The sequence below is a fragment of the Varanus komodoensis genome, unplaced genomic scaffold, assembly GCF_004798865.1.
Source record: "Varanus komodoensis strain SLA01 unplaced genomic scaffold, ASM479886v1 scaffold6_4, whole genome shotgun sequence".
In the NCBI taxonomy this organism is placed as follows: Eukaryota; Metazoa; Chordata; class Lepidosauria; order Squamata; family Varanidae; genus Varanus; species Varanus komodoensis.
Genome location: NW_025336347.1, coordinates 258,258 through 284,733, shown reverse-complemented (window position 1 = coordinate 284,733; position 26,476 = coordinate 258,258). Strand labels below are relative to the sequence as shown.

The 26,476-nt window shown below is 41.3% G+C and overlaps 1 protein-coding gene across 3 annotated transcripts in view; it reads right to left on the bottom strand.

Annotated features, from left to right (window-relative positions):
* SRGAP3 (SLIT-ROBO Rho GTPase activating protein 3) overlaps positions 1 to 26,476 on the bottom strand; it is a 238,153-nt gene that overhangs the window by 76,209 nt on the left and 135,468 nt on the right. For all 3 annotated transcript variants that reach the window (XM_044451993.1, XM_044451995.1, XM_044451994.1), the window contains exons 4-6: positions 13,516 to 13,578; positions 6,021 to 6,206; positions 660 to 788 (exon numbers count right to left, since the gene is read on the bottom strand). In XM_044451993.1, the coding sequence (XP_044307928.1) occupies positions 660 to 788; positions 6,021 to 6,206; positions 13,516 to 13,578 (378 nt within the window). The remainder of the gene's footprint in view (positions 1 to 659; positions 789 to 6,020; positions 6,207 to 13,515; positions 13,579 to 26,476) is intronic.

Here is a 26,476-nt window from a genome sequence, read left to right as displayed (position 1 = left end):
AATAAAAACCATTGCTTCTTGATCCTTCCAAATTGGCCAGCCCTCATGACTGACCCCACAAAGCTTCCTGCTTCCTAATTTAGCCCCTGCCCAGTGCAGAAAGTTTAGCACCTCTTCCTATTTCTATTTGGACCATGCTTTCACTTGGCTCAGCTCATGTCTGGCTGCAGTTCCTACTGCCTGACTCAGTCTCTGCCTTGCTTTGTCTTCTCACTAGAGAACTACTTGAGTCAGCTTCATCTTGTATCCATGCACAGCTCCTTCCAATGAGATTCAGCACAGAGCACATCTCCAGATTCAACGGTGCATGAAACACTATTCACTGGATGATACCGTAGGATAAATACTGTTTCTATGAACACATATGGTAGGATAAACACTGTTTCTATGCACACATGTGCAAGTACAAACACATACCTTATATAAAATGTTTGTTGTAAGACATATATGATGACATTGATCAAGACACAAGCAGGAATCCAAAAATTATACTTGACATTTCACAACGCTCTTTATATACTTAAAGTACTAGCATAGGTCATGAATTTATACTGGAGCACTGCAGAAGTAAGTATAGACATCTCCACAGAACCAAACAGACACAGTGGCCAGCTTGGGTATCTGTACATTAAGAAAAAGAAAATCACTCAAGAACTCACGTCAATCAGGTCGGAGACATCATGAATGTAGTATTTACTGACTGCTGCGTTTGTGGCTGCTAAGTTCAGCAGATAGTCATTCCTAGCTTTGGTGCATTTCAACTTATTTTCGGAGTACTTTGCTTGCCTCTGAAAAACATTAAAACGATACATGTATCCAAATCAACATAAACATGTGATCTGAATGTTTATATTTCTTCAAAGTTCACAGTGAAACAGCATAATTTTTATCATTTTCATATAAATAAGAATGGCTTAAGAGCAGTTCTGCTGGATCAGACGAAAGGCCTATGCAGTCCAACCTGTTTCCCACAGTGACCAACCAGACACATAAGCCTTTCTCACCACTGTTCCCTAGCAACTGGTATTTGGAAGTTGCCTGAGTTCCCAGAGGTAGGTCATACTCATCATAATTAGCAGCCATTGATAGTCTTATCCTCCATCGGAGGCAGCACTGTACAGAATTGATGCACTTATGCAACAAAATGCCTTCACTAATATGAAGGGTAAAATGAGGAAGATTTAGTCAGGAGCAGAAATTTCTTCTAAATATGCCCTACAGAGTTAGCAGAACAGCAAGGGCATTCTAATTCATTGTATATTCTACATGCATGAGGAATGGCTTGCACACTTAGTACCTTGTAGAAAGGCTTGGCATCAATCACATTAAACAGTTAGTGGGGTACAAGCTTTTTCAAAACCATAGACAATGATGTCAGACTTTTTAATGCAGAGTTAGGATACAATTCAGTGCCACTCCTCTATGCATCCTTTCTGAAGGGTAATTCAAGCATCCTAAATACAACCCTCGGTACTGAGAGGATCTCAGAGAAAGTGAATCTGTAGTACATACAAATGGCTACATGGCACAGCAGTCACTAGCTCTATCAAATCTCCAGATTACCACTCATAGTGCCAAGTGGGAAATGAAAGGAAGTTTTGTGCACTGCAGAATAACATGGTGGAGAGATCAAACACCTTTGCTGAATAGCAAGGTGTAACATTTACATTTACAACTGCAAACCAAAAAATGTATTTCAGTACGGTAAATCTGCAACAGACAGCAGGGTTCAGATGTACAGAGTCTCAGAAAGGAGGAGAGCCACAAAGATCTGGATCCTTTGATGCGGGGTGGGTATCAGTGTCCGCAGAAGTAACTAAATGTGCTTATGAACAATCTGTTCAAGAACAGTACTCAGCATAAGTAAAACAGGGAATATGTGACCACACTATCTAGCCTTGCATGGCAACTGCATTTTGATAAGAACTGTTTTTTCAGTTAGGCAAGAGTGGAAGGGCCAGAAGCATTGGCTGCACTCACTGAACTACTCCTGCACAAGCCAGAAACATACACAAAGATATTTATCTCTCAGTGCAAAAACCAGCATTCATGTGCAAGTGCAAACATGAGTAGAAGTAGCTGAGGGCATGACAGGATAAAAATTATGCTATCCTCCTCCAGTGTAATCGAAATCTCTGCCTGTGACAAACTTGGGAAAAGGGTATAATAAATGGAAATGCAGTGGATCAAGGGAATTCTGGGAAACAGATGAAACCTTCTGGCCACCACCTGCCATTCCCTTTATGTAAGGTTAAGGTGACTAGATGAGCCAAAGTATTTGTACTCTGCCAGCAGAAATGTGGCCTTTCACTGAGACAAAGGATAAATAAGTCCACTCATTCTTTTACTCAACATTAGAAAGTCCAGAGCTACGTTCAGTCAATTACATTAGAGCAGACTCCCAATGTGAGTTATGCCTTCTAAGCCCTGCCTAGGTACAATATGCCCAATTTTGTAACCATGCAACTATTTTGAGGGAGTATGGCAAGAAATATCTTTGAATTTGCCAACTGAGTGCAGCCAAGGAGCAGGAATACAAAAAACAGTGCCATTAGAAGCCACAAAGACTATGTACACAAGTAATAAGGCAAGGTTCCAGATATCCTGCCTCACATGAACAAACATGCAGCTGTTCACTCTTCGTTGCTCTTCCTTTGTACCATGTTCAGTGATGTTTGCCTAGTACAGGAATGGACAGAAAGTAGAACTCCAGATGTTTTTGACTTGAATTCCCAGCATTTCTGATCACTGGCTATGCTGGCAGTGGCTTCTGAATGCCAAGGCCAAAAACATCTGGAAATACACCTTCTGCGCATTCTTGATTACCTTAGAAACCATCATCAGAAAACTGATAGATCTGGTTATGATTCCTGCCTTACTTGGAATCAACAAGCCAGGATTCTTGGTTTGGATGACAAGCAACCCTTCCTGCTTTGTTTAGTAGCAGAAAGCAGGGAAGTGAGCATAAATACTGTAAGTGCATGCACCAGCACACAACTAATTCCCAACAAACCAGGATTCTCTGCAGACCTGGCTTATTGTTTTGTGCTAACAAAGCCATTGTTCTTCAAAGAAACATTAAACTATCCGTAATAAATGTGAGCTACCTCCTTCATAGCAGTAAATAAATAGAGGGCATTTTTGCTCACCACTATAATTTATCACAGAGGCTGGCTGTTACCTGTTAGCTATTCCTCTCTGCCTTGAACAGGACTCTGAATATTTTCTCCTAGCAATGCACACATCCCACCCTTTTCAGGGCTCCATTTGCCTTCAAGAGCCCTTAGGGTCTCTCTTCAGAAACCTCCTATTCATATGACATCTTTTCAAGTCTTTTTTTGGGCCCACTTTTAATTCAAAAGCAGTAAGAGATTTAAAGGAGAAGATGTTTCATATGGAATAATATGGTACAATTCCACTTTCCTCTTTTCAGTATTGAAATCTTCCTTCTCTACTTGCAAAATGCAAGCACTGGGCCAAAAGGGCAAGGAGATGGATACTTTTAAGGCTTGGAGGTCCATGTACGGACAAACCTGTGCTGCAAGGGTGATATTGGGGCTAAATTGCAGAATGCACTTATTCATGCAAATCTATCTCTTTCTGTTCCAAAGTTATAAGTTTCTTGAGCAAATGAGAAGCAGTGTTAAGAATAAAAGGCATGTTTCGATCCACCACTTCATTTCTTGTGCACAGTCTAGCCCTTCCTTGAGCAAATCATGACACAATTTCAAAAAACAGTTTAAAGTAGATTTCCAAACTCTATTTAAAGCTAAACCCCGCTGACTCTGAAAAGAGATGGATGGGGAAATTTTGCACAAAATGGGTAAGGAGGGGAAAGCAAATGAGTTCTCATCACCAAACCTTAAGAAAAGGATATTATAAGGCTGGAAAATGTGCAGAAAAGGGCAACTTAAATGATCAATGGGCTGGAGAAACTCCCCTGTGAGAAAAGTTTACAATATCTCTGCCTGTTGAGCTTAGGAAAAAAGAAAGGTAAAGGAAACATGACAGAAGTGTACAAAATTATGCAAGATAAGGAGACAAAGGAGCAGGACTCTTGTTTCTCCCTCTGCCATAGTACTAGAAGTCATGTAATATTTTTTCTTCCTTTGCCATAATACTAGAGGTCATCTACTAGAAACCTGAAATCATCCCAGGAAGCTCATTGGTAGGGGAACTGAAGCCAATAAAAGAAAGTGCAGCATACAGTTAAACTATGGAATTCACTTCCATGAGATGTGGCAAGGGGACTGGACAAATTCATGGAGGGAAAGGCTATCAATGGCTACTCATCTTGTTGTCTGTATGCTACCTCTAGTATCAGAGGCAGGACGCCTCTGTATACCAGCTGCTGAAGAACTTGGCCAGGAGTTCCTCAGCAAAAGGAGACCATGCTTATGAGATCCTGTGCACAACTGGCAGCCACTATGTGGAAGAATGTTGGGCTAGATGGACCCTTGGTCTGATCCATTATGGCTCTTCTTATGTTCATATGTGGTACATCCCTTGCCTCCTAATTTCCATGCTTAGGAGATCAGAAAAAATACATTTGCACCACGTCTTTGAACAATGTCTAAAGCTGCTGGGTCATCAGAAATAATTCACAGCATCTTCAGAACATTATCACCCTACTGCATTTCCGATGCTTGTCAATAAACAACACAACACTTCCCATCTGACTATCTAAGCTAGTATGAAGGCATGCAGGGAGTACATAAGTACAGTGGCTGAGTGCTCACCCCAGTTCTTCTATACCCCAATGTATTATGAACCATACCATGCTCTGACACGGGGTGGGGGTGGGGATCCTGTAAATCCACAGTGCAATGTTTTACAAAACAGTGGACATGGTCCAAGACCTGACCACAACCTTGCATTTCAGGCAGCCCTGTTGTTCCAGAAGGGTATGTATTACAATCGCAAATAGCAATTTAAACCTAAACACCCTTCCACAGCAGCCATCAAAGCCTCTTGGATAGACTTGCCCAGAGTAGCTATTGTAGGAGTATTTCATTTGCTGGCCTTTTTGCACTTGATGTCTCAGCCACGTTTGTTTTGCTTTTCTTTGCTTTGTTTATTTTCTGAGCCATCACTCTCTGGAGACCTTCCCTCTCTCTAGCTGCCCTTTTCAACTCGCCTTGTGTTGGACAATTTAATGGCTGAACACATCAGGATCTGATGATGTAATGCACCCTCCTCTGTGAAAGTACACCGGAATGAAACCCCAGACTCCGCTTCTTGCTGAAAGGTGCCTGTCTGCTTCAAAGCTCTAGCTACCTGCTGTCTTTTGGGCACTATTCCACAGATGACAAGCAGCAGACAGAGAAGCATTTTCTATGTCCATTCCAAGCAGATTTATTAAGGCAAGCAGTCAACACTCCTAACAGTTCAAAATGATTCAAAGAAATATTTGTCATATGGAACTGACCAAGTACAGTGGTACCTTGGCTCACAAACTTAATCTGTTCCATGACTCTGGTCATGACCCAAATTGGTTGCAAGCCAAGTCAAATTTCCCCATAAGGTTCAATGTAAATAAGGATAATCCGTTCTGTATTTTTTTTATCACGAAAATTGGAAACAAAGTAACCAAGTACAGTACAGTATGGAGGGGGAGATTATTGATGGAGGGAGAATCCAAACCATAATCGTGCAATAGCGATTGTGCTCGGGGGTGGGGGGGATGGTCACGATTGCGATCATGCTCCTGCAGGGAAGATGGCCATGATTGTGTTCGTGCGGCAACACAGCCACGATCGTGGTCATCACCCAATGCGGAGTTCACGAACTGAGGCAATTTTTTTCTGAAATTTCTGTTTGCAACCCGATTTGGTCGTGAACTGAGGCGTTCGTGAGCCGAGGTAACACTGTATTATTAGCCACATGTCTTGGACTTTGAGGAAGGGGTGCTATCAGTTTGCAATACCAGTTTGATGACACACAGTTTGCACCCCCTTTTTTCTTGGGATCAGTTAGTGGCCCTGCTGCCAATAATGTGGGGAACCTGTGTCACCACTCACTTTTTCCTTCATCTTCTCAATTTTCTTGACAGAACTACGGCGCTGAGGCCTATCTTCATGCCGCAACAGATTCACACTGATATCACCTCCTTTGTTGAACTGCTTCTCCTCTTGCTTTTCAGCTTCCTTCAGTTTGCTTTCAGCACTGATGCTCTCAGCATGATACATGTGGTATGTTTTCATCACCTGAAGGCAGGGAAATTAAGTGAGTCAGCATATAAAATGCCACCATAACAGTATTTCTACCAAAACAATAAACGAGTTCAGTGATTATAAATGAGCAAATTCACTCCAATTAAGTACTCACTACTCATATTTAACTGGCAATATATTTTTACTGTGCTTTGCTCTTGTAACACCTCTGTGAGGTTCATCAGTATTATTTCCAATAGACAAGAAGGGAATTGTGGTTGAGAGACAGATTTGCCCAAGGCCATATAATCAGAGCCACTTTGTATATATACTGTTTTAAGGTGTATCACATACCTGATACATTCTAAGCCAGAATGGGATGCACATATAAATGTGAATCCTGTAGATCCTGTCAGGGCACCATTATTTGCTGTAGCTCCATATTGTGCACACATTTGTACAAAAATACAAATCCCTTATTTAAAATAATGCAGATAATGTTTATGGCAGACATGAAAATTTGAACCCATCTACTCTCTATTATTACCAAATCTACAGATAGCAGAAGAAAGGAAGAGGATTTCATACTGGAAATGAAAAAAAATGAATGGGTAGTTTCTATAGTCAACTCCCAATCCTTTCAACATCATGATCATTATATGTGCACCAATCCAGGAAATGGAGAACACACACACAATTTCTCCAATGCACTAAGCAACACATGAGGACCCACATGTTCATAGGCAATACAGTTCAGTATTCAGACACAAAAACTGAAAAGCAACACTAGGCAAAACAAGATGTGACATTAGTTGTATAAAAGCAATTAATATGCACATTTGTACAATTGCAAACAGAAGGACCCAGGAAGCATCAGGACCACATGGAGTGAAGACAGAAATCAACACTTTTTTCCCAGAAGTGGTTCTAAAGCAAATTGCATACATACCCAAAACTGCTGTTTACATAGATTTTGCCTCATTAGACAGAGATCAGCTCTCCATACAACTACAGTTACCAAATATTCTGCTTAAAAGTTGCACAAGTCAAGTCACCCTGGAGCAGGCAAAAGGTCATCGGAAACTACCATGAGTTTTTCATAATATATTTAAAACCAAAATATGGTTGCACCATTTTGCTAATGTGCCATATTAATGATGACAAAAGAATGATGAGCAGCTCAGATGCCTGGCCTTCCTTTCTCTTTTGAATCTGTTGATTTCTTTATCTACAGTGGCAGGGTTCTGAGCCGCCCCATCACTCCATCTTGACTAAGTATCTGAAAATAATGGACTGTTTCAATGGTTGCTTAATACCACAGTTACAAGGTTAGGTTCACAGCATACCAACAACTTCCAATCAGATATATAGAAAACCTCAGTCAGAAAGAGATCCACCAGGAATGCATTCTGAAATCTCTTTCAAACATCTACCTTGGTTAAGCTTGTGATGCTAGGCCAATTAACCAACTGTGCTTTAATAAGTATTATTTAATAAGAAGGAATTAATGTGGAAATAAACTGTAGTAGGAAGAGACAGGGCCATTTATGAATGGGGGGTCCCTTAAAAGTTATCCAGGTTGAGGATGATCAAGCTAAAAAGGTTATGTAATGGTGCTTTTGTAGGACTGATATATTTGGTCTGAATAGACTGTAAAATCTTGTTCAACCAGAACAATGCTATGAGAAAGGCTACACTGTTTTACACTGGATGAGGACAAACAATCTGAAATGTAATCCAGAAAAGACCAGGTTAGTGGCTCTGGTGATACCATCAAAGCAGGTGTATCATCAACTTTGACTGTGTTGCTTTCTGCTGTTAAGTAGTGTGGTATAGTAGTTAAGAGCATGGGACTGGGACTCAGGAGTTCTAGTCGTTGCTCAGCCATGGAGTCAACTGGGTGACTTTGGGCAAGCCACAGTCTCTCAGCCCAAGCTACCTTACAGGGTTGTTGTTGTGGGGATAAGATTAAGATCAGGAGAAGAATTATGTAAGCCAAGGGGGTCGTGGGTATAGCTAGTATGCCAGCCAAAGCCTTTCCTGGCTCTGTCCCCAGTCATTCATGCCCACAGACATTTTGGGGAACTGTTTCTACTGTGGTCATTTGCTCTATTCAGAGCCATTTTCTCATTTAAAAAAGAACTTTAAAGGCATAACAGAACTTTGGGTCAACAAGTATCAAAAGAACTTCTGAACCCACAAAAGCACAGCTGTCACCTTCTCTCACTCTGCCAGGGGGCCAATTTCCCCTTCCCTGGTCCCACCACAGGCAGCATGCTCAGCACTGGCAAAAAACAAAGAGGAAAACAGCAGACAGCCACCACATTTTGCTGTCAAACTGCTACAAAGCCTCAACTTTGTTCATCTGAGGCTTCCATGCCACTACTTCCCCATTTTTTGCTCCCTTTACTGGAAGTGTAGTAGAGAAGGAGGGCGTTGCAGCCTTACTGGCACCAAGGTGGTAGGACACCCTCCCAAGGCCTGCCAGCTGTGGAAGCCATCTTTTCTGGTAGCCTTTTGGTGTGCTGCTTTTTCGTATTGTGCTACTTTATTTCTATGGGTTGATTACATCTTCAAAAATACTTTTGTTGTTTACAAATGGTTTGCTGCATTGTCACTGATATGATGCATACTGTTAGCGTCCTTGAGTCTAGTAAACAAATAAAGGCAGAATAAAAGTGTCTTTAGGCTTTAGCGGCTATGCCTCTAAACAAATTGAGAATAAAAATAGGATAGCAGTCCATTCATGTCTAATATGCATATTCCATCCAATACTCTTTACAAGACTGGATAACTAAGAATGAAGTGGTAAGATTTTGAATGAAACTGAATAGGGCATGTGTGCTTTGGAGTTGCACCTAGAAGTCATTTTAATGAACATTAAAGATACCCATTTTAAGTAGTGACACACAAACTCTTTCATGCACTTTCTTTCCAAGCTGCTGTGGCTATTTTTCAGTAGACCACTAAAAGTTCCTTAGCTAAAAATATTGGAGAGGGACATCTTTGGCCTAGAGCACACCTGCTTATGTAACTATCTCTTCAAATGTCAGCTGGAATCCAATCACATTCCTAAAGGACTTGGGCTGAATGTGACTTAGCTGGCATTTGCTGTCCACTATTATTATGTTTGCTCTAGATTCTACAGTCTAGAATTACTCAATACATTTGTGTCACCGTCTATGGCATTAGTGCACTGTTTTGCTGTGTATGCATAGAGACTATGCCCCATACAACTATTATTTATCCAAGTGCTAATCATGCTGACTTTTAAAAACCCAGTCCTGATTGCCTATTCTTGTAAAGCCTTGGAATAAAGCAGTAAGGTGTGTCACATTTTGTTTCATTGGCACGCATTACCAAGAGCAGGCCTCAATAAATATAACTAATATCTATTTATTGCAAAGTACTCTAGGTGATGAATTCCAGTAAAACTATTTCTAGGTATTCTGGAGTTGAAGAAAAATGAAATGTTTTTTGGCATTGTTAGCATGCATTCACACATTCTTCTTGTTCAGCTAGACTGTGGACATTGCACAGTATGTCAGGAAAACACATTTTCTTCACATGATTATTTGGAGCCTGCCTTTTCCTGCAAGAAACCCAAGATGGCTTACATAAACTTCCTTCTCTCCATTTTATCCTCACCAGAGCCCTGTGAGATAGGCTAGACTGAGAGTTAGTGAGTGGCCAAAAGTCACCCACTCAGATTCATGGCCACTTGGGAACTAGAACTAAGGGGGAACTAGGTGCTGCTGGTGGGCAGACCATGTGTCCAACTGAGTAATTTTCAACCTGTCCTGTACAGGGCCACGTTCCCCCTAGAGGACAAGATTTGTAGCTTGGGATGCTCTTGGAACCAGAGTTATCACTTGTTTCACAGGTGAACTCAGTGGACAGGGATCAGCCCAGGCTGATCTCAGCCACATTCCTACTTTGAGGAGTGGAGCCTTGCCACAGTCATCCATGCACTGGTAACCTCTCTCCTGGATTACTGTAATGCGTTCTATTTGTGACTGCCTTTGAAGGAGGTCTGGACACTTCATCTACCCCAAAACAAAGCAGTGCGGCTGCTAACAAGGACCAGTCGTCAAGAGCCTGTGCTGGTTCTTCACCAGTTGCATTGGCTGCATGCTGCAATCTGGGCCCAATTCAAAGCATTGGCATTAACAGACAAAGCCCAAAATGGCTTGAGGCCAGGATATTTGAGGGAACACCTGTCCCCATATATCCCAACCAGATCACAAAGGCCCTTGTCAGAGGTCCTTCTTCAAGAGCTACCCCCCCCCCAGTGAATTGAATGAGGAAACTGCTAGAAGGGCCTTCTCCGTGACTGCAGACCCACTTATGGATGCCCTCCCTAAGGAAGTGCCATCACTATTCACCTTTCACTACAAGTAAAGACACGGTTTTAGTGGCCAATTTGGTTCTGTTCTGTTAACTTATCGCTGCTTGCTCACTATGCTCTTCTGTTATGAATACCTGATTTTATATTTTTAATGGATTTTATCCTTGAACTCTCGATTTTATTCTCTTTTGTTTTGTTTTATTGTTGCCTGTCCATGCTTTTATTGTAAGTCACCCAGAGAGCCCTTCAGGCTACAGAGCAGCATATAAATATAATAAATAAATAACTAGAACCTAGATTTGCTAAGTTTCAATCCTACATTTTAAGTAGCACACAACACACTGGCTTTCACCACGCCACACTGTCTCTCTGTGAGGCAAGAAGCCACAGCTAATTAAGCACTTTTTGTGTTCTGTCCCTATATTGCTCAATGTTCTATACAATATTTATTTATTTAAAACTTTTATATGTTGTCATCACATGCCTCGGCATCTTGGGACGGCTTACAATGTAGAATTAAAACAATAAAACAGCAATAAGTACAGTAAAATTATATAAAAACAAAAAACAAAAAAGCAACTGTTAACGATAAAATTAATTTTTAAAATAGCCATTAAATAAAAAGGTTTTATATGGAACTAGTAAGAGCATTGTTTATGAACAAATCTCATATTTAAGTTGTCTATTTCCTTAAATCTACAGTCTGGCCTCTGAGACTCAAGCCTGATACTATAGCAGCCTATTATAACTGCTCTATTGGCCTATAAAACAACAACAACAGAATCTCCATGGACATTCTAGGACATCAACCTTCCAGTCTCACTGATTTCTAAAAGAATACCTTCTTTTTCAAGTGACTTAGTGACCATGTCTGATTACTATCTTTCTCCTTCCATAGCTAAAGAAAAACTGTTTAGTAAAAGATGCACACAAACAACAGTGCTAAGCTAATGCCAGGGCAATTGCGCTATCTGACACCTACAATGGATAATGGAACCAATTATCTCATGAGGATGTGGGTTTTGCCAGTAGAGACATTCAAGATGCAACTGGACAGCCATCTGAGAAGGTTGATTTAACTTGGAGTCCTGCACTGAGAAAGGGGTTGGACCCAATGGCCCTCTGACTCCTTCCAACCCTCCTATCCTATGATTCTGTATTAACAACAAGCAGACTATGATCAGAACACAAAATAGTGAAAATTCTTTGACCTACAGGATCGTCCTACCATAAACTCTACATTCTCTTTTTCCCTTCCCTGGCAATACTGTAAAAAAATTTTTTTTTCAAAAAGAAATTACTACTGCATTTACATCTGTAATTATCTAATGAAATAATGTAGCAGCAATAAGAAGCAAACTAAAGGTAAGCTTGCAGCCCACAAGCACTATGATTATCTGCATTGTTTCTGATCAAACCAAGAAATGCCTTCTCTCTACCAGCAGCTAGTTTAATGGCTCTCTTGTATAAGATCTAGAATGAAATCTAAAATTTAGACTCACATAGAATCAGCATATCCATTGCTAAGAGATGTATAAAATACCTTGTCTAGTCCTAATGTATTGAGAGCCATTATATTGTATTGTCTTGCAGCATAATGGTTCATTGATTGCAGCAATTTCTCATCATCAGACTGTCAGGACAACTGTAAGCAGAGATTTACAACATAGGAACCTAAACTCTGCAGAGTCTAAACCAGGGATAGACAATTGAATACATGCTAGATATTTGGGACTACAACTTTTATAAGCTGAGTTGCAGCTAAAACATCTGGGAGCCAACAGGTTGCTTATTCCAGTCTTAACTCTCTGAATCTCCCCTTGCTTCTGAAAAAGACCAGGAGTAGAATCAAATAACAATTTAAAAATAAATAGCTTTTTTCTTTGTACAAGATGAAGTCCTATGTCCTTCTTAATATCTAAGAATCATTTGTTAAAACAAAATATTTCTTATGTAGAATTCCTTCTGTAGGCTATATCATTAACAAAACCAGCTGTAGATAGCAGAAATTCTATATAATGTGCCAAAATAGAAGAACAGAGCATCCTGAAAAGAAGCAGAATAAACCCTCAAATTTATCCTATGGTGTAAGCAAGTAAATATGTCATCTGTATAGCATTTGTCACACCACTACGTTAGATGTTCATCACATGCAATAGGTATATTTTGGACAAGATTTTAAATCACACTCCTCAGTTCCTTAGTCTTTTCTTGGAAGCTCTAGGAGAATGGGATTTGAATCCTAGGATATTATGCAACATTTATTGGAACATTAAATTAAGTACATATTGGAACAGCTACCAAATTTGTACATGAAGCAAATATCAGAAAATATCCCTGGAAAGAGACTTTACCCAGTGATAGATGCAGCTAGACAATTAAGTCAAAAAAAGAAAAGGAAGACAAAGCACAAACAAGCCTTGCTTTTAGAGGAAATTACATAGTTTAACAGCTACTTTTGCTAAATATGGCATTATATGAACAAGCCCTGTGATCACATGCTCCTTGCATTTTTCATTTTAATGTGTTCTATTTTTGCAAAAACCATAGTTCCCAGTTACACCTGAACAGGTTAAACCATGGTTTAAGCAAGCCCTTCAAACCAAGGGTCCTTCCAGATTTGAGGGAGGATGCAGGAGGGAGGAGGAGGATGTCCCATTGTCCAAGGAGACATGCACCATGTGATGGATGAATCCAGTTCTGGATGGCAATCCAAAACACACATGAACACAGAATGAACAAAACCACTGTTTTGTGCTAAATGTAAACCAAAGCAAGAAGTACATCAGATAAACAACAGAGACGGAATATATACAACTTGGGCAGGGTCACATTCTAAAAATGGTAACTGTGGCACAAATGATGGACTCATTTCCCTTTAACTAATCTAGAGCAAATGAAATTAATCTGGACATTTTCAAAAAGGGTATTGCTAACTCTGCACTAAGAAACTGTAAAACTACTTGAATTTATTCCAGAAACGTGCATCACATACAAGAGAGTCAATTTACTCACAGTGTAGAGTTCATTGGTAACTTTCAAGAGTTCTTCATGCATCTGAAGGCCAATTTCCTTACTCTGGAAAACAAACAAAGACAGAAGAGGAGCGACTGAGATTCTGCTAAATTCCCAAGATTTGTTACAAAGTAAAAAGCCAAATTAAGACATAGTGTGCACTTTTCAAACTTACTCAGACCTAATGTGAAGCTGCATGTAATACAACTGTTGCCTTTAGTTCTATAAAGTGATCTGTCTGCCCTATGCAATACTATAGGTAAAATATAAAGAATCTGCATGTCCATATTCTTCACAGCACTTCTCACATTGTTGTAAAACGTTAAATATGCTGGCCCTGCTGGGATCAATCTTCAAGTTCAGGGAGGTAAATCTTCACTGAAGGCGATACACACACACACACAAATTCAACAGTAAAAAACATGCAAGTGTTTCCAGCACTATCCATTATGCACTGCATTTTCTACAACAATTTCATGCATGCTGAATCAGTTTATAGTTTTCTCTGTTTAAAAAAGAGCTCCTGGATTTTGGCAACAGAGCCAATTTTCTGTTAATGCCAAGTTAAATTTTTTAAAAATCATTCTCTTGTCTGGATCTGTAGCCTGAACAGTAATCTAGATGGTTTTCAAGTCCTAACTCTGCCATGAATGCTTTCTGGAGATTTTTTGTTTGAAAAATAAAGTATATTTAAATCATGATTTTTTATTTTATTTGGAAATGAAATTATTGTAAGGGACACACTGACAAATCCTTTCTGTTCCTTTTTATTTGGAAACTGATTTGGTATAATTCAAAAAAGAAGCCAAATCAACCTGTACATCCTGTTTCTCTCCTTTAGGTCTGTGTTTTCAAATGCCCAGCTAATAATTAATATAACTGAAATCATGTTCTATGTAAATTTTTCTCCTGAGGCCTCTAAGGCTGGGAACCCCTCAATAAAATATTAACATAGTTTAATTAGGTGCTTCTATCAATAGAATGGAAGAATACCAGCAGAACTGGAAAGGAACAATTTCCAATCCCCCTACAGCTCTCCGTGTACCCTCAAAATCCAGTCCAGTGAAGGGGGGGGGGAGGAAAGCTTTATTATGCGAGCAAAAGTTCATTCATGTGACCTTGGATCACTACTAGGTTCTCACACACAGGAGATGAAGCAGGAAGCGTGATTCTAGATTGTAGCTCATCAGAGCCCATGCTCACATGAGACATTTGTTTATTTTCACAAAACAAACAAAAAAACTTTCTTGAAAAATGGATATTAGAGAGGAAGGTTATTGTTCAGGTGTAGACAATCTAGCAGCCTCTGATGTTTTGGGCTACAATTTTCTTAACTTCTGACCTTTGGCAATGGTGGCTGGGGCAGGTGTAAACAGTAGACCCCCCCCCACAAAAATCTGGAGGGAACAAGTTTGACAAAGGCTAAGATAATACTGAGCTAGATGGAGCCATGAACTAACTCTGCAACTGTAAGTGATCATCAATATACACATGAAGCATCTCAAGTACTCCAACTTCACATTTATTTTCAAGAATTCAGTTCTAAAGGAAGAGGTGCCTGTGCCACAAGTAAGTCAAAGCAGAAGCCTTGTGGTTCCACAATGATGAAGAAAATGTATTTCAGGCATACTGGCTTATTTTCCACTTCCCAGGGTAAACTATGTAATCAAAAAAGTTTATGGGCCAACTTAAGCTAAGCCCCATAGCTTCTTCTAGAAATATGGTATGTCCAATGGGTTTTCCACTGAGCATTCCTGCATACTATATGCCTTACTGGTCATGCATTTCCTTCATAAAATACACTGAACCAGGAACAGGATAAATTTCTTTCTGCATTATTGCACCACTTGCATTACATTTTAATTTCAACAATTAATTTCCATTATTGCATTACATTTTAATTTCAACTAGCACCAGTACAAATCTACAGGCCACTGCAACTGACCCAAACAATTTGGCCTCTTGCTATGTGTCCATGTATAATTTCTAGTTTCTGAATCACATTGTTCTAAGGGAAGTTATGATTGTTAGGCTATGTTTAGCCCCATAATTGAAAAGAACAGCTCACCTCAAAAACAGTAACAAAACAAGATGACATATTCCAGTACCACAGAGATCATTCAGCTCCAGTGCTATGCTTGAGCTCAGAGATGGCTAATTCACCACTTGTACAAACAAATGTACCTTGAAGCCAATAAAGTATCTTGCGTAAATAGAGGCCTACTTTTCTGATGCCATTATGTGTCTGATTCCTTACTCCTCGACCTAACAGGAGCCAGATTTAATAGGCATACCTCTCACACCTCAGTAAAAGCATACAGGGTAAGTGGCAAAAATAATTTCTCAATTATTCAATGATATTCATTTACACTTTCATAACTTTGGTAGCAATAAATAATAATCAATTAAGCCAGTTTGGGATTTTAATTTTCTTCATAGTAAACAACTATACTTTATTTTTATCATAGCTTGATCAAGAACCACAATACAGTTACCTTCATACTTCAGTTTGAATAGGTGCCAGATCCCTGTGATGAAGAGATTAGAAACAGAACCTAACCTCCAAAGAATAAAACTTTCACTATAATATCTCCTATACTAACCAAGGTGAACAAAACTATGCTTTCCCTAGCTGAATTCTGATATAATTATGCAAGTCTAGTTTTAACTCATCATTTTCTTGTTTGAGAAAATGTGTTTAAAATTGTGTATCCTACCCTAGTAGCATATCTTTAAGGGCACCCAACATTCAAACAACTCAGTGTAATGTGCTGTTCCATAGAGCATATTGGCAGAGAAAAGTAGGCAACTGAACAAGCGAGAAAAAAAATCACGTTTCATTCAGAATGGGCATATGTAATCTTCAAAGCCTTTAAATATGGGTTCTGAATTAGAGTTTTCAATGTTCTTTAGCTGAGGTTAGTGATGGGCATCCAACAGCCAGTCACACTAAAGGGAGGTAAGAGGAATTCATGCTGAAGGTATCAGGAAACAAAGCTTGCAATCCTGTAAAAGATTTCCAACCGCAAGGCATCATGTTACATTTCTATGGACCCTTACATTGCAAATATATAGCAAAAGCTAGCAAAAGCGTGTCTTCTGTGTTTAGGTGTCTAAATTGCTACATTCTTCAGTCTATAAGTAAACACTATACAATACAGCTGTGCAAAATGAGCATGCTTTCATAAATAAAATACTCTATTTGCCAATAGCAGGAACATGTTTGTCCTGGTCATGGCAATATCAGCTGAAGAGAAGACATCTTTTCCTCCCTGCTGGGCTTTCACATCAAGCAGCATCAAGGATGACAGAAAAAACAGTCCCTCTGCAGAGTTCTCTACATTTGTCACAAGACTTCAAGAAGGAGGTAGCTGACTAGTGAACAGAAATAATGGCTGGGAAGTAAGTTACACCTCTGAAACTGCAGACCCTTTGACTTTGTAACTGTGTTGCCTAACATAAAATAGATCTTTACAATAATTATTTAGTCCCTTTCCTCCCACAACATAAATTCTTTGAAAAATATACTTATTTTAAGAAAAGAGAATGATCTCATATTGGCTGAAATATCACAATACGTTGCTCTGGTAATTCATGAATCAAACAATGGGACACCCTGTCAGATGTGGTGGTACTATGTTCCTGTTTTCCTGGAAATTTCACCTGGAACTGTTCATGTTTATCCACTGTTTGTGAATAATCCTCCTATTGGATAACTGATTTTAATTTGAAAGAAACATTTAGAATAGCTTTCTTCAAGCAAAGCAGCACACAGCAAGCAGCTGGCATAATTTGATATCGCAGAACTTGATCACATGCTTGGTCTGAGCCTAGGGATTCTACATCTGACAGGAAGTCCTATAATTGAAGGCATCTGGATAAACTGTGTTCTGCCACTAGTGAAACCTACATAAACAAAATAAGGTGTTTGATATTACAGAGGGTATGCTGGAGGGGAAAAAGCAAACAAGCAGTTGAAATCACATTGAAGTTAACTCGTTTATTGTAACAGAAGTTTCAAACGCAAATGATTTTTTTAAAAAATATATATTCTAGAGCTGTTGAGGGCCAGAAGTGACATATTTGAAGAAATCAGTAAAAACCACTCATGAAAAGAACATCAGCTGAAGAAACTTTCCTTTAGCAGCATTCACCCTGTCCAGGATTGTACCCATGTCTCTTGTGGACAGCCAGTCCAAATGCCCACTCTTACTCCCATCAATTTGGAGGACAAGAAAAACAAAACACCCCTGGTACAGAAGAAATGCATAAACATTTAAGGAGCTGTGCAATTAAGCAAGAGAGTGAGCTGCAGCCGAAATGCCACAGAAACAGGAATGCAACTCCACGAAGAACTCCTGGGAGGCTGTGATGGTTGCAACACTAAGGATGTTGAATGTGGATAAGAAGCAAGCCTGGATAGGAAGAATAAGCAGTTGCTTGTTAGCCTTTCTCTCTTGCAGGGAGAAAGAATCCATAAGGACCAAGAAGGAGGCCAGAATGGAAGCAGTGTTTAAGCCTCTTTGCCATGACTGAAGTGGCTCTAGGGTGCCTGCCACGCACCTTCCCAAAAATGCACTCACTAATACACACAGAACACTTTTCAGTTTTCCCCATGCAAGAGACTCATAGCAACACAAGGTCAAAACCACATCTTAAAAGAAAGAAAGAAAAGCCTTAGCCAAAGTCATGCATCACAACTAAGAGCAAGGCTTTAGTATGTGGAAAGAAGGTTTTGTAGTTGGAGAATAGAAATGTTAATAGGGCCAAGTATGTCTTTCCAAAGGATTTATGAAACTGGGAAAAATAATGAAGCAAGAGGCAAAGCATTACTAACATCAGTTGTTATATGCTATCATGTCATCTCTGATCAACAGTGACCTAATGAAAGAATGCCATCCAAAATGTCCTATATTTGAGACCCCTGCTCAGCTCTTGCAAAATCAAGGCTTGTAAAATCAAGGTAGTCTTCATCTTCTTCTGCCTTCAACCTTCCCTTGCATTACAATCTTCTCCAGTGAGTTTTGCCTTCTCATGATGTGCCCAAAGCAGTAACAGTCACATCACAGAAGAGAATGGAGCAGATGATAATGGGAGTGGACAAACTCCTGGAGGGCAGCTACTGGGCAGCGGAAGGCCATACTGGTGGAGCAGTGTCACGATGGCAATGACACTCAAGATAACTCTGATTAGTATTGAGCAGAAGGAGGCAATGCTAACCACTTCTGAATGTTTCTTATCTTGTGAACCCTATAATGAAACCAAAATCAACATGAGTGCTAAATTGATCTCCCCTCCCTGCCAGAAAGTTGTATATTTACAGGCTGTAATTCATCATTAGAGTTCAGTCCATAAGAAAAAACAGCATGTTGTAATTAGATCCAGATCATTTTTTCAATACAAGCAATTGCATTCAAGCTCATAAAATAAAGCAGGACCACACACATGTATTATATATATATATATATATATATACACACACACACACACACACACACACACACACACACACGTACGTACGTACGTATGTATGTATGTCTATTTGTCCCCAGCATGTCCTCTCCAGATGTTTTGGACTATAACTCCCATCAGTCTCAGCTAACATAGCCAATGGTCAGGAAAGTTGGGAGTTGAGGTCCAAGACATATGGTGGGCAACAGTTTGGGGAAACTTGATCTAAACAGCTTGAGTCAGGAAGGGAGGGAAAGGGAGGGAAGGCAGGGAGGGAAAGCTAACAAATTTGGCAGGTAATTCAGCTATTGTCTGATAGCTGAATAGCTTTTCAGCTTGTGGTAATTCAGCCACAAGCTATTGTCTACACCCTGAAGAGTAGTTAGAGGAGAACCAACAGGAATCACACTACTAGGAGAAGGAAGGATGACACTGTTTGTTAATAAAAACCAGACCAGACTATCTGAACTACTGTTTTACCTCTGACATTTCCTCCAGAGGATAAATATGGCACTGAGATACTGTTACTTGTTCTGCAACACTGACAGCATTATGAGACAAGGAGCAAGAAGAGAAAGGTGTATTTGCCTCTTCCTGCTCCCCACTGCAGAAGCACAACTGGCACCGGCTGCAAATGCTAGAGAAGAGTGGGGCAGTTGTCCCACTCTCCGCAGGATCACTGAGATATGGTCACTGCCACTACCGAGGACAGACTGAGATGTGGAGAATGTCACATCCCCAGCATGGCAGCAACGAACCTAAGAATTGGGAAAAAACAGTGTGTCGTACACAATGCCTCTCTCCCACCAAAAGGCAAGAGAGACTGGCCTAATAAGCAACGCAACTCAAGCCAGCACTAGGGTTGTGTGCTGCTGGGAATTCTGTTCCATTTGACCCTGGGAGAATTATGCAGCACTTCTGTTAGTGGTGGCATGGCAATCCCTCCCCGCCCCCCAGTTCTGGAAAAGTTTTATGCAATTTTGGATGAGTTTTGCCATTTACTCAATATTTTTCACAAATTGGGAGATGGTTTTTGAAATTTGTGCAAATGGTGCCATAATATTTAAACAAATTGATGCTCTTATAAATATCCAAAGAATGCCAATTTTATCCTCCACTGGTGAGGAAGAAGGGAATAGACAAGCAATTTGACAAGTACCAAATGTGGTTCCGCAGACTAGTGGAAATAGTATATGGGGAGGATGGAACCAACAAGGGTATATACAAGAGGGTGATATGCCACTCTGGGGTTACACAGCAGATGGCAAAATTTTTAATCATGCACACTTGCAAAAGGTCACCAATAAAATATTTTTTTAAAAATTGTGACACCATTTGCATAAATTTTAAGATCCCTTCACTGCTGCCATTAAAAAGCAAACAGAACCCACATATTGGGTCAACTCACCACAGATCAAGATGATGCCAGTTGCTGGGGAAAACAAAATGAAATCCATAGAGCTAAACAGAGAAAATCCATCTAGTTTTACCTCCCAAATGGAATTATCATACATCCCTAAGCAGTACACAGCGAGTTAAAAACATAAATCCTTGAAAAGCAAAAAATAAGTACACTGAGAACAGTAAAACATTAGAACATAAAAACAACATAATTTCAAAGATGGATTAAAGAGAGTTCCCACCCCACTCTCTTTCTAAAGGCAAGAGTGTAGGGAGTGTTCATTGTTCTCGAGGGAAAACAAGAAATATGCTTCTGCAGGTAGTGGGGCCTTCCTGATCTAAATACCTGGGTCATTTCATAAGAAGACAGACACTCCCTTAGGCAGCCAAAAGTTAAAACTAACACCATGAACTGAGCCTAGGAAGCAGAAACTGAGGGACATTGCCCGAAGGAGCCTTGGTCAACCTTCCCTTTCTTTCCTGTTACATGAGCTCCTTCTTTAAAAGAACTGAGCTGCTGCTGTTAAGACAAGGAGGACGTCTGGGCAAGAAAGCATATGGGTGGTGGAGGGAAGGGTGTTATGGCTAATGGGGTGGGTTAGTAATTTAATAATAGGTAAATAAATAAGTTCCATAGCTGATGCCACCACAACTCAGCAGCAGGTCTATAAAAATGACTTCACACACAGCTGTGGGGTGGGGCTTGTAATGAATACCAAAATGGTTAGAAAGTTTTAGTTTTGCAAAAGTTCTTGCATTAGTTTGATGGAGGTTCATTTTCCCAGTTCAATGCAATCAAAACACTCCACCACGGCTTGTTGAAAGCCACAGTGTGTACCAAATTCTAGTTAAATAATCACCACCAAGTCATGTCTTACTTTGTTGGCCAATCTAGGGCAGCATCACTGCCCAACATTCTTCAGATTTCCTATTAACCATCCCTTGGAAAATACACCACTTTCAACTCTGCATATTACTTTTTTATTTAAGGGATTTTTGCCCCTCCTGTAGATATATTTTCCCTTGAATTTTAAAAATAGTGACATGAGGTTCTTTCTTTTGGTCTGTACATAAATAAGACAGTGCTCATATGTTCTATCTACATCCCATCTTTTTTAACTTTCAAGAAACTCAAGGCAACTGACATAATTCTCCTCTTCTTTCAGTTTTTGTTTGAGAATCCATGACTGGCCCAAAGTCACCCAGGGAGCACCATGGCTGAGTGGAGACTAGAACCCAGATTTCCTGAGTACCCAGTCCCACACTTTAGGTTAAGATGTTTAAATAGTGCTAACAAAAACATAAAGTTTGTTTGTTTGTTTTCAAGCTTAATGTCTGCCTAAATCAGGCATCACCTTTTAGAAATACTTTTAGTTTTTAAGAAGAAAACATTTGGAAGAGAAAGGCAATAGTTCTCGTAATGGTCCTGGAATGTTTTTGTTGTGAGCATTTAAAGTTCTTGCTAGTTCACAGTCTCAGTGTTTAGCTGTCAGTGTACCCAGTCATAAACCTTTCTGAAAATTTACTACTGTGCTCAGGAGAACTTGTGAATTTTATGCAGCAAGAAACCACAACCATTCTAGGACAAGTGCTCTTTGTCATGATAAGTTTAAACAACACTGCAACAAGCAAAGCAGCATTGCTACTAAGCTTTATAAAGATCTTTGAGACAAGTTTAATACCACCCTGAGCCACACTATCAATGGAAAAGTCACTGGTAAGAGATTATATGAGCTTAGTATAACTAATGAGTGGCCTTGGGCTTGGATCTTGAGAAAAGCAGGTTGCTTACCTGTAACTGATGTATGTATGTATTTATTTAGAAAATTTCTATGCTGCCCCATTCGCCAAAGTCTTGGGGCAGCTCACAAACATAAACAAACTTTGTTAAAATAATATAAATTAACAATATAAATTAAGTCGCCCTGGCCAAAGAATAAAATAAATAAATACTATTAACAGTTAAAATGACATTTGAATAAAAAGGTCTTCGAGTGGCCATTTGTGCAGTCACACATATGGGTGCTGCGCCTGCACAGTGCCTTTGGTTGGAAGATTGCAAGCTAACGGAAGATTGCAAGCTGACGGGAAAGCTCTGCTCCCCCTCCCCCATAGCCTATAAAGAGCGGAGTGTCCGCCATTTTGTTCAGTCTTTGACGACCGAACGTATGCCCCCATGTGGAAAAAATTTTGCCACTACTAGATAGGAAAAAGATCGGTACCATGAAAAAAAGGGAAACCTTAGGTACCGATGAATATGTCCACTCACTGACACCGAGCGGGGCCGGCGGGTGGGTTGTGTGACTGCACAGATGGCCACTCGAAGAACATCAGTTACAGGTAAGCAACCTGCTTTTCTTCATTGTGGCCTTTGTGCATCACACATATGGGTAGATTAACAACCTTGCCATAAAGGAGGAGGAGAGGTGTTCTCAATGAAGAATAGATGAAAGAACGGATCTGCCAAAGGAGCAATCTTGCCAAGCCCGAACATCTAGACGATAATGTCTGCCGAAAGTGCAAGGGTTCGCCCAAGTAGCAGCTTGGCATACAACATCAATCGGGACCCCCGATGCAAAGGCAGATGAGGCAGCAACAGCCCTAGTCGAATGGCTTCGAGGAGCTGTAGGTAATCCAATCTTAGCCAGTTGATAGGATAAAGTGATAGTATGGACTATCCACTTGGAAAGTCTCTGCGGAGTGACTGGATCGCCTTGATCTCTGGTGGAATATTTAACGAATAGTCTATTTGAGCGTTGAATAGCTTCAGTCCTCGATCTGTAGAAGGCTAAGCAGCGCCGAATGTCAAGTGAGTGCAACGATCTTTCTAATGGAGTCGACGGCGACAGAAAAAAGGCAGGTAAGATAATATCCTGTCCCATATGAAAAGATGTGGCCACCTTAGGAAGAAAAGATGGGTCGAGGCACAAAACGACCTTTTCTCTGTGAAAATTCAGGTAAGGAGGGTCTGTGCGGAGAGTGCAGCGCTCATTGGTCCTTCGGGCTGAAGTAACCGCAACAAGAAACGCTGTCTTCCATGAAATCAGACTGTTGCCAATGGTTCGAAAGGAGGTCTCGTAAGTGCTTGCAGAACAACAGAAAGACTCCATTTAGGCATTACTGGCCTGATTGATGGATAAGATTATGAAGTCCTTTAAGAAACCCCTTAACAGTAGGTTGAGAGAAGATGGTTGATCCATCAACCAAGCCACGATGGTAGGCTATTGCTGCCATATACACTTTAAATGAAGACGGTTCAATCCGGAATTGTGCAGTTCTAATAGGAACTGAAGGATTTGATGTATCAATGATGTAAATGAACAAACATGACTCGGCAAAGGTAGAAAATCGCCTCCATTTAGGACTTCCATGTGGACAGCTTCAAAGCAGAATCAAGAATGTGTTGGATATCACGATGAAAGGCTGTCGGATTCAACGGATCAATCCTTGAATCCGATGGTATGGAAGGAAGAAATGAAGAGGAAACACTGAACCCACTGGATTCAACGGCAGGATTCGAACCACTTGAAGTTGTCGTCGATACTGATGGCGCAATGGTAGCTACCGGATTCGCCACGCTGTTAAGTTCAATGACAGTAAATCTGGATGGCGAAGTGTACCACCCTGTTGGGTTATGAGGTACGGAAGCAGTGGTAGATGGAGGCATTCCCCGCGAGAGATGTCGAGCAGTGTCGCGAACCAAGCTTGGAGTGGCCACCAAGGGGCAATTATTATCCCCGAGGCCCGATTGTATACTATCTTCGCTATCACTCTCATCATAAGAGGGATTGGAGGGAAGACGTAAAAGATCAGGTTGTTCCAGGGGATCATGAAGGCATCCCCTAGGGATCCGTCCCCGATTCCCGCTCTTGAACAGTAAGCATTGCACACCCTGTTCTGTTGGGTGGCGAACAAGTCCACGCCAGGGAACCCCCAGTGGTGAAAGAGATGGTCGCGTGTCCGAGGATTTAGTTCCCATTTGTGAGAGATGAACATGTGCCCACTGAGGAGGTCTGCTTGCACACTGTCCGTACCAGCCAGATAGACTGCCATCAGCGTAATGTCTCTCGGAATGCACCAGTCCCAAATTTTCATTGAAAGTCTGCCAAAGTTGGGGACTTTGTTCCACCTTGTTTGTTCAGATAGAAGACGGTGGCTATGGTGTCCGAAGTTATCTGAACAACCCGATGTTGGAGAACATCCTCGAAAGAGCACAGGGCCTTGAATACTGCCAGCAGCTCCAGGAAGTTGATATGATTCATGGATTCTCGACAATTCCACATGCCTTGGGTGTATAGGCCGGAGCATATCGCTCCCCATCCCAAAAGAGATGCATCGGTACAGAGGGTTATCGAAGGACACTGGGGCCTGAAGGGAACCCCAACAGTCAGACTGGCTGGTACCGACCACCAGAGTAGAGCATGGAGCACCGAGGATGGGATTCGAATCAATTTCGACGGTGGGTCTCTCTGTGGGTGGAACATGTTGTTGAAGAGAAGTTGTAACGGATGGAGTCGAAGTCTGGCGTGTGGCACCACAGCAACCGAGGAAGCCATATGTCCCAGGATTCTCTGGACAGACTTTGCCGGGACCGTCCCATCTCGTTGCATTCGATGGATGTGGCGAGCAAGAATCTGTTATCTGTCCTGAGGAAGGAAGGCTTTCCCCAACGTCGAATCCAGGCGGGCTCCAATGAAGGTACGTGTCTGCGTCGGAAGTAGAGAAGATTTCTCGGTAATAATGCGTAGGCCCAGATCATCCAACAAGGCACAGGTTGTACGGATGGATGCGAGGAGTCCTTCCCTAGATTGGGACACTAGCAGCCTATCATCAAGATACGGGTAAATTTGTATGCCTTGGAGGCGTAGGAAAGCACAGACAGGGGCCATACATTTGGTGAACACTCTCGGAGCAGTGGCCAGTCCAACAGGTAAAGCTGTAAATTCGTAGAAATGGGGTACAACAGCAAAACAAAGGAAATGCCTATAACTCGGGTGGATCGAAATGTGGAAATAGGTGTCCTTCAAGTCCAATGAGGCAAACCAATCCTCTTTCCTTAGCAGCGGCAAAATATTTTGAAGGGTAGTCATTCGAAACATTTTTGTCACAATAAATCGATTCAGATTACATTAAGTCCAAAATCAGACGTAGACCACCATCCCGCTTTGGGACCGTAAAATATCTGGAATAGAATCCGTGGAGTCCATCAGGTGGGATTACTTGATGAATCGTTCCTTTGTGAAGAAGTTGTTGTATTTCATCGAGTAGTGCCGGCGAGCATGATGTAAACCGGATCGGACTTAATGGAGGAACGACGTCGAATTCTATCCAATAGCCATGCTGAATGATGGACAATACCCACCGATCAGATGTGATGGAGTCCCAACTGGGGAGTCGGCTTCGCAGCTGATCCCCAGATGAGAAGGGGGTGGGTATAGAAGGGATTAGAGGAATGGTTCGCCAGTCCCATCAACGCTGTCTCCTGTCGTCAAAACGGCGACGGCCCTGCTGATAGCATTGCTGGGGCTGTGGATGGCGGCGCTGCTGTTGCTGCTGCTGGTGCTGGGGCTGCTGCCTAGGCTGGTAGGACTGCCTATAAGATGGACGAGTCCATGACCACTTACGCCTGGTCTGGGTCTGTAGCTCCATCCTGCGTGCCGTCATGCGGGATTCATGTAGTTTCTTTAACTTGTGGTTGGTGCGCGAGTGGAAAAGCCCGGACCCATCAAAGGGCATTTCCTCAATCCGACGTTTAGTCTCCTCCGGGAAGTTACAATTTCTTAGCCAGGTGTGTCTCCAGAGTGAAACGGCACCGACCAAGGCCCTCGAGTCTGTGCCCACATGGTGCCTGGCTGTGGACAACTGCTAGACAGCAACCTGCATCGCCTCCTTGATGAGGACCTTGGCCAGGTTGCCCTGGTGGTCCGGGAGGGTCGAGGCGACATTGTGGAGGCATCACATTATTAAGTATTGATACCTCGCCAACGTCGCCTCGTAGTTGGAGATATGCAGCCCCAGGCCTGAGGCAGTGTAGACTCGCCTGGCCAGGGAGTCGATCTTTCGTCCCTCCTTATCCCTTGGCGCAGTGTGACCTCTTGCCTCTCTGCCC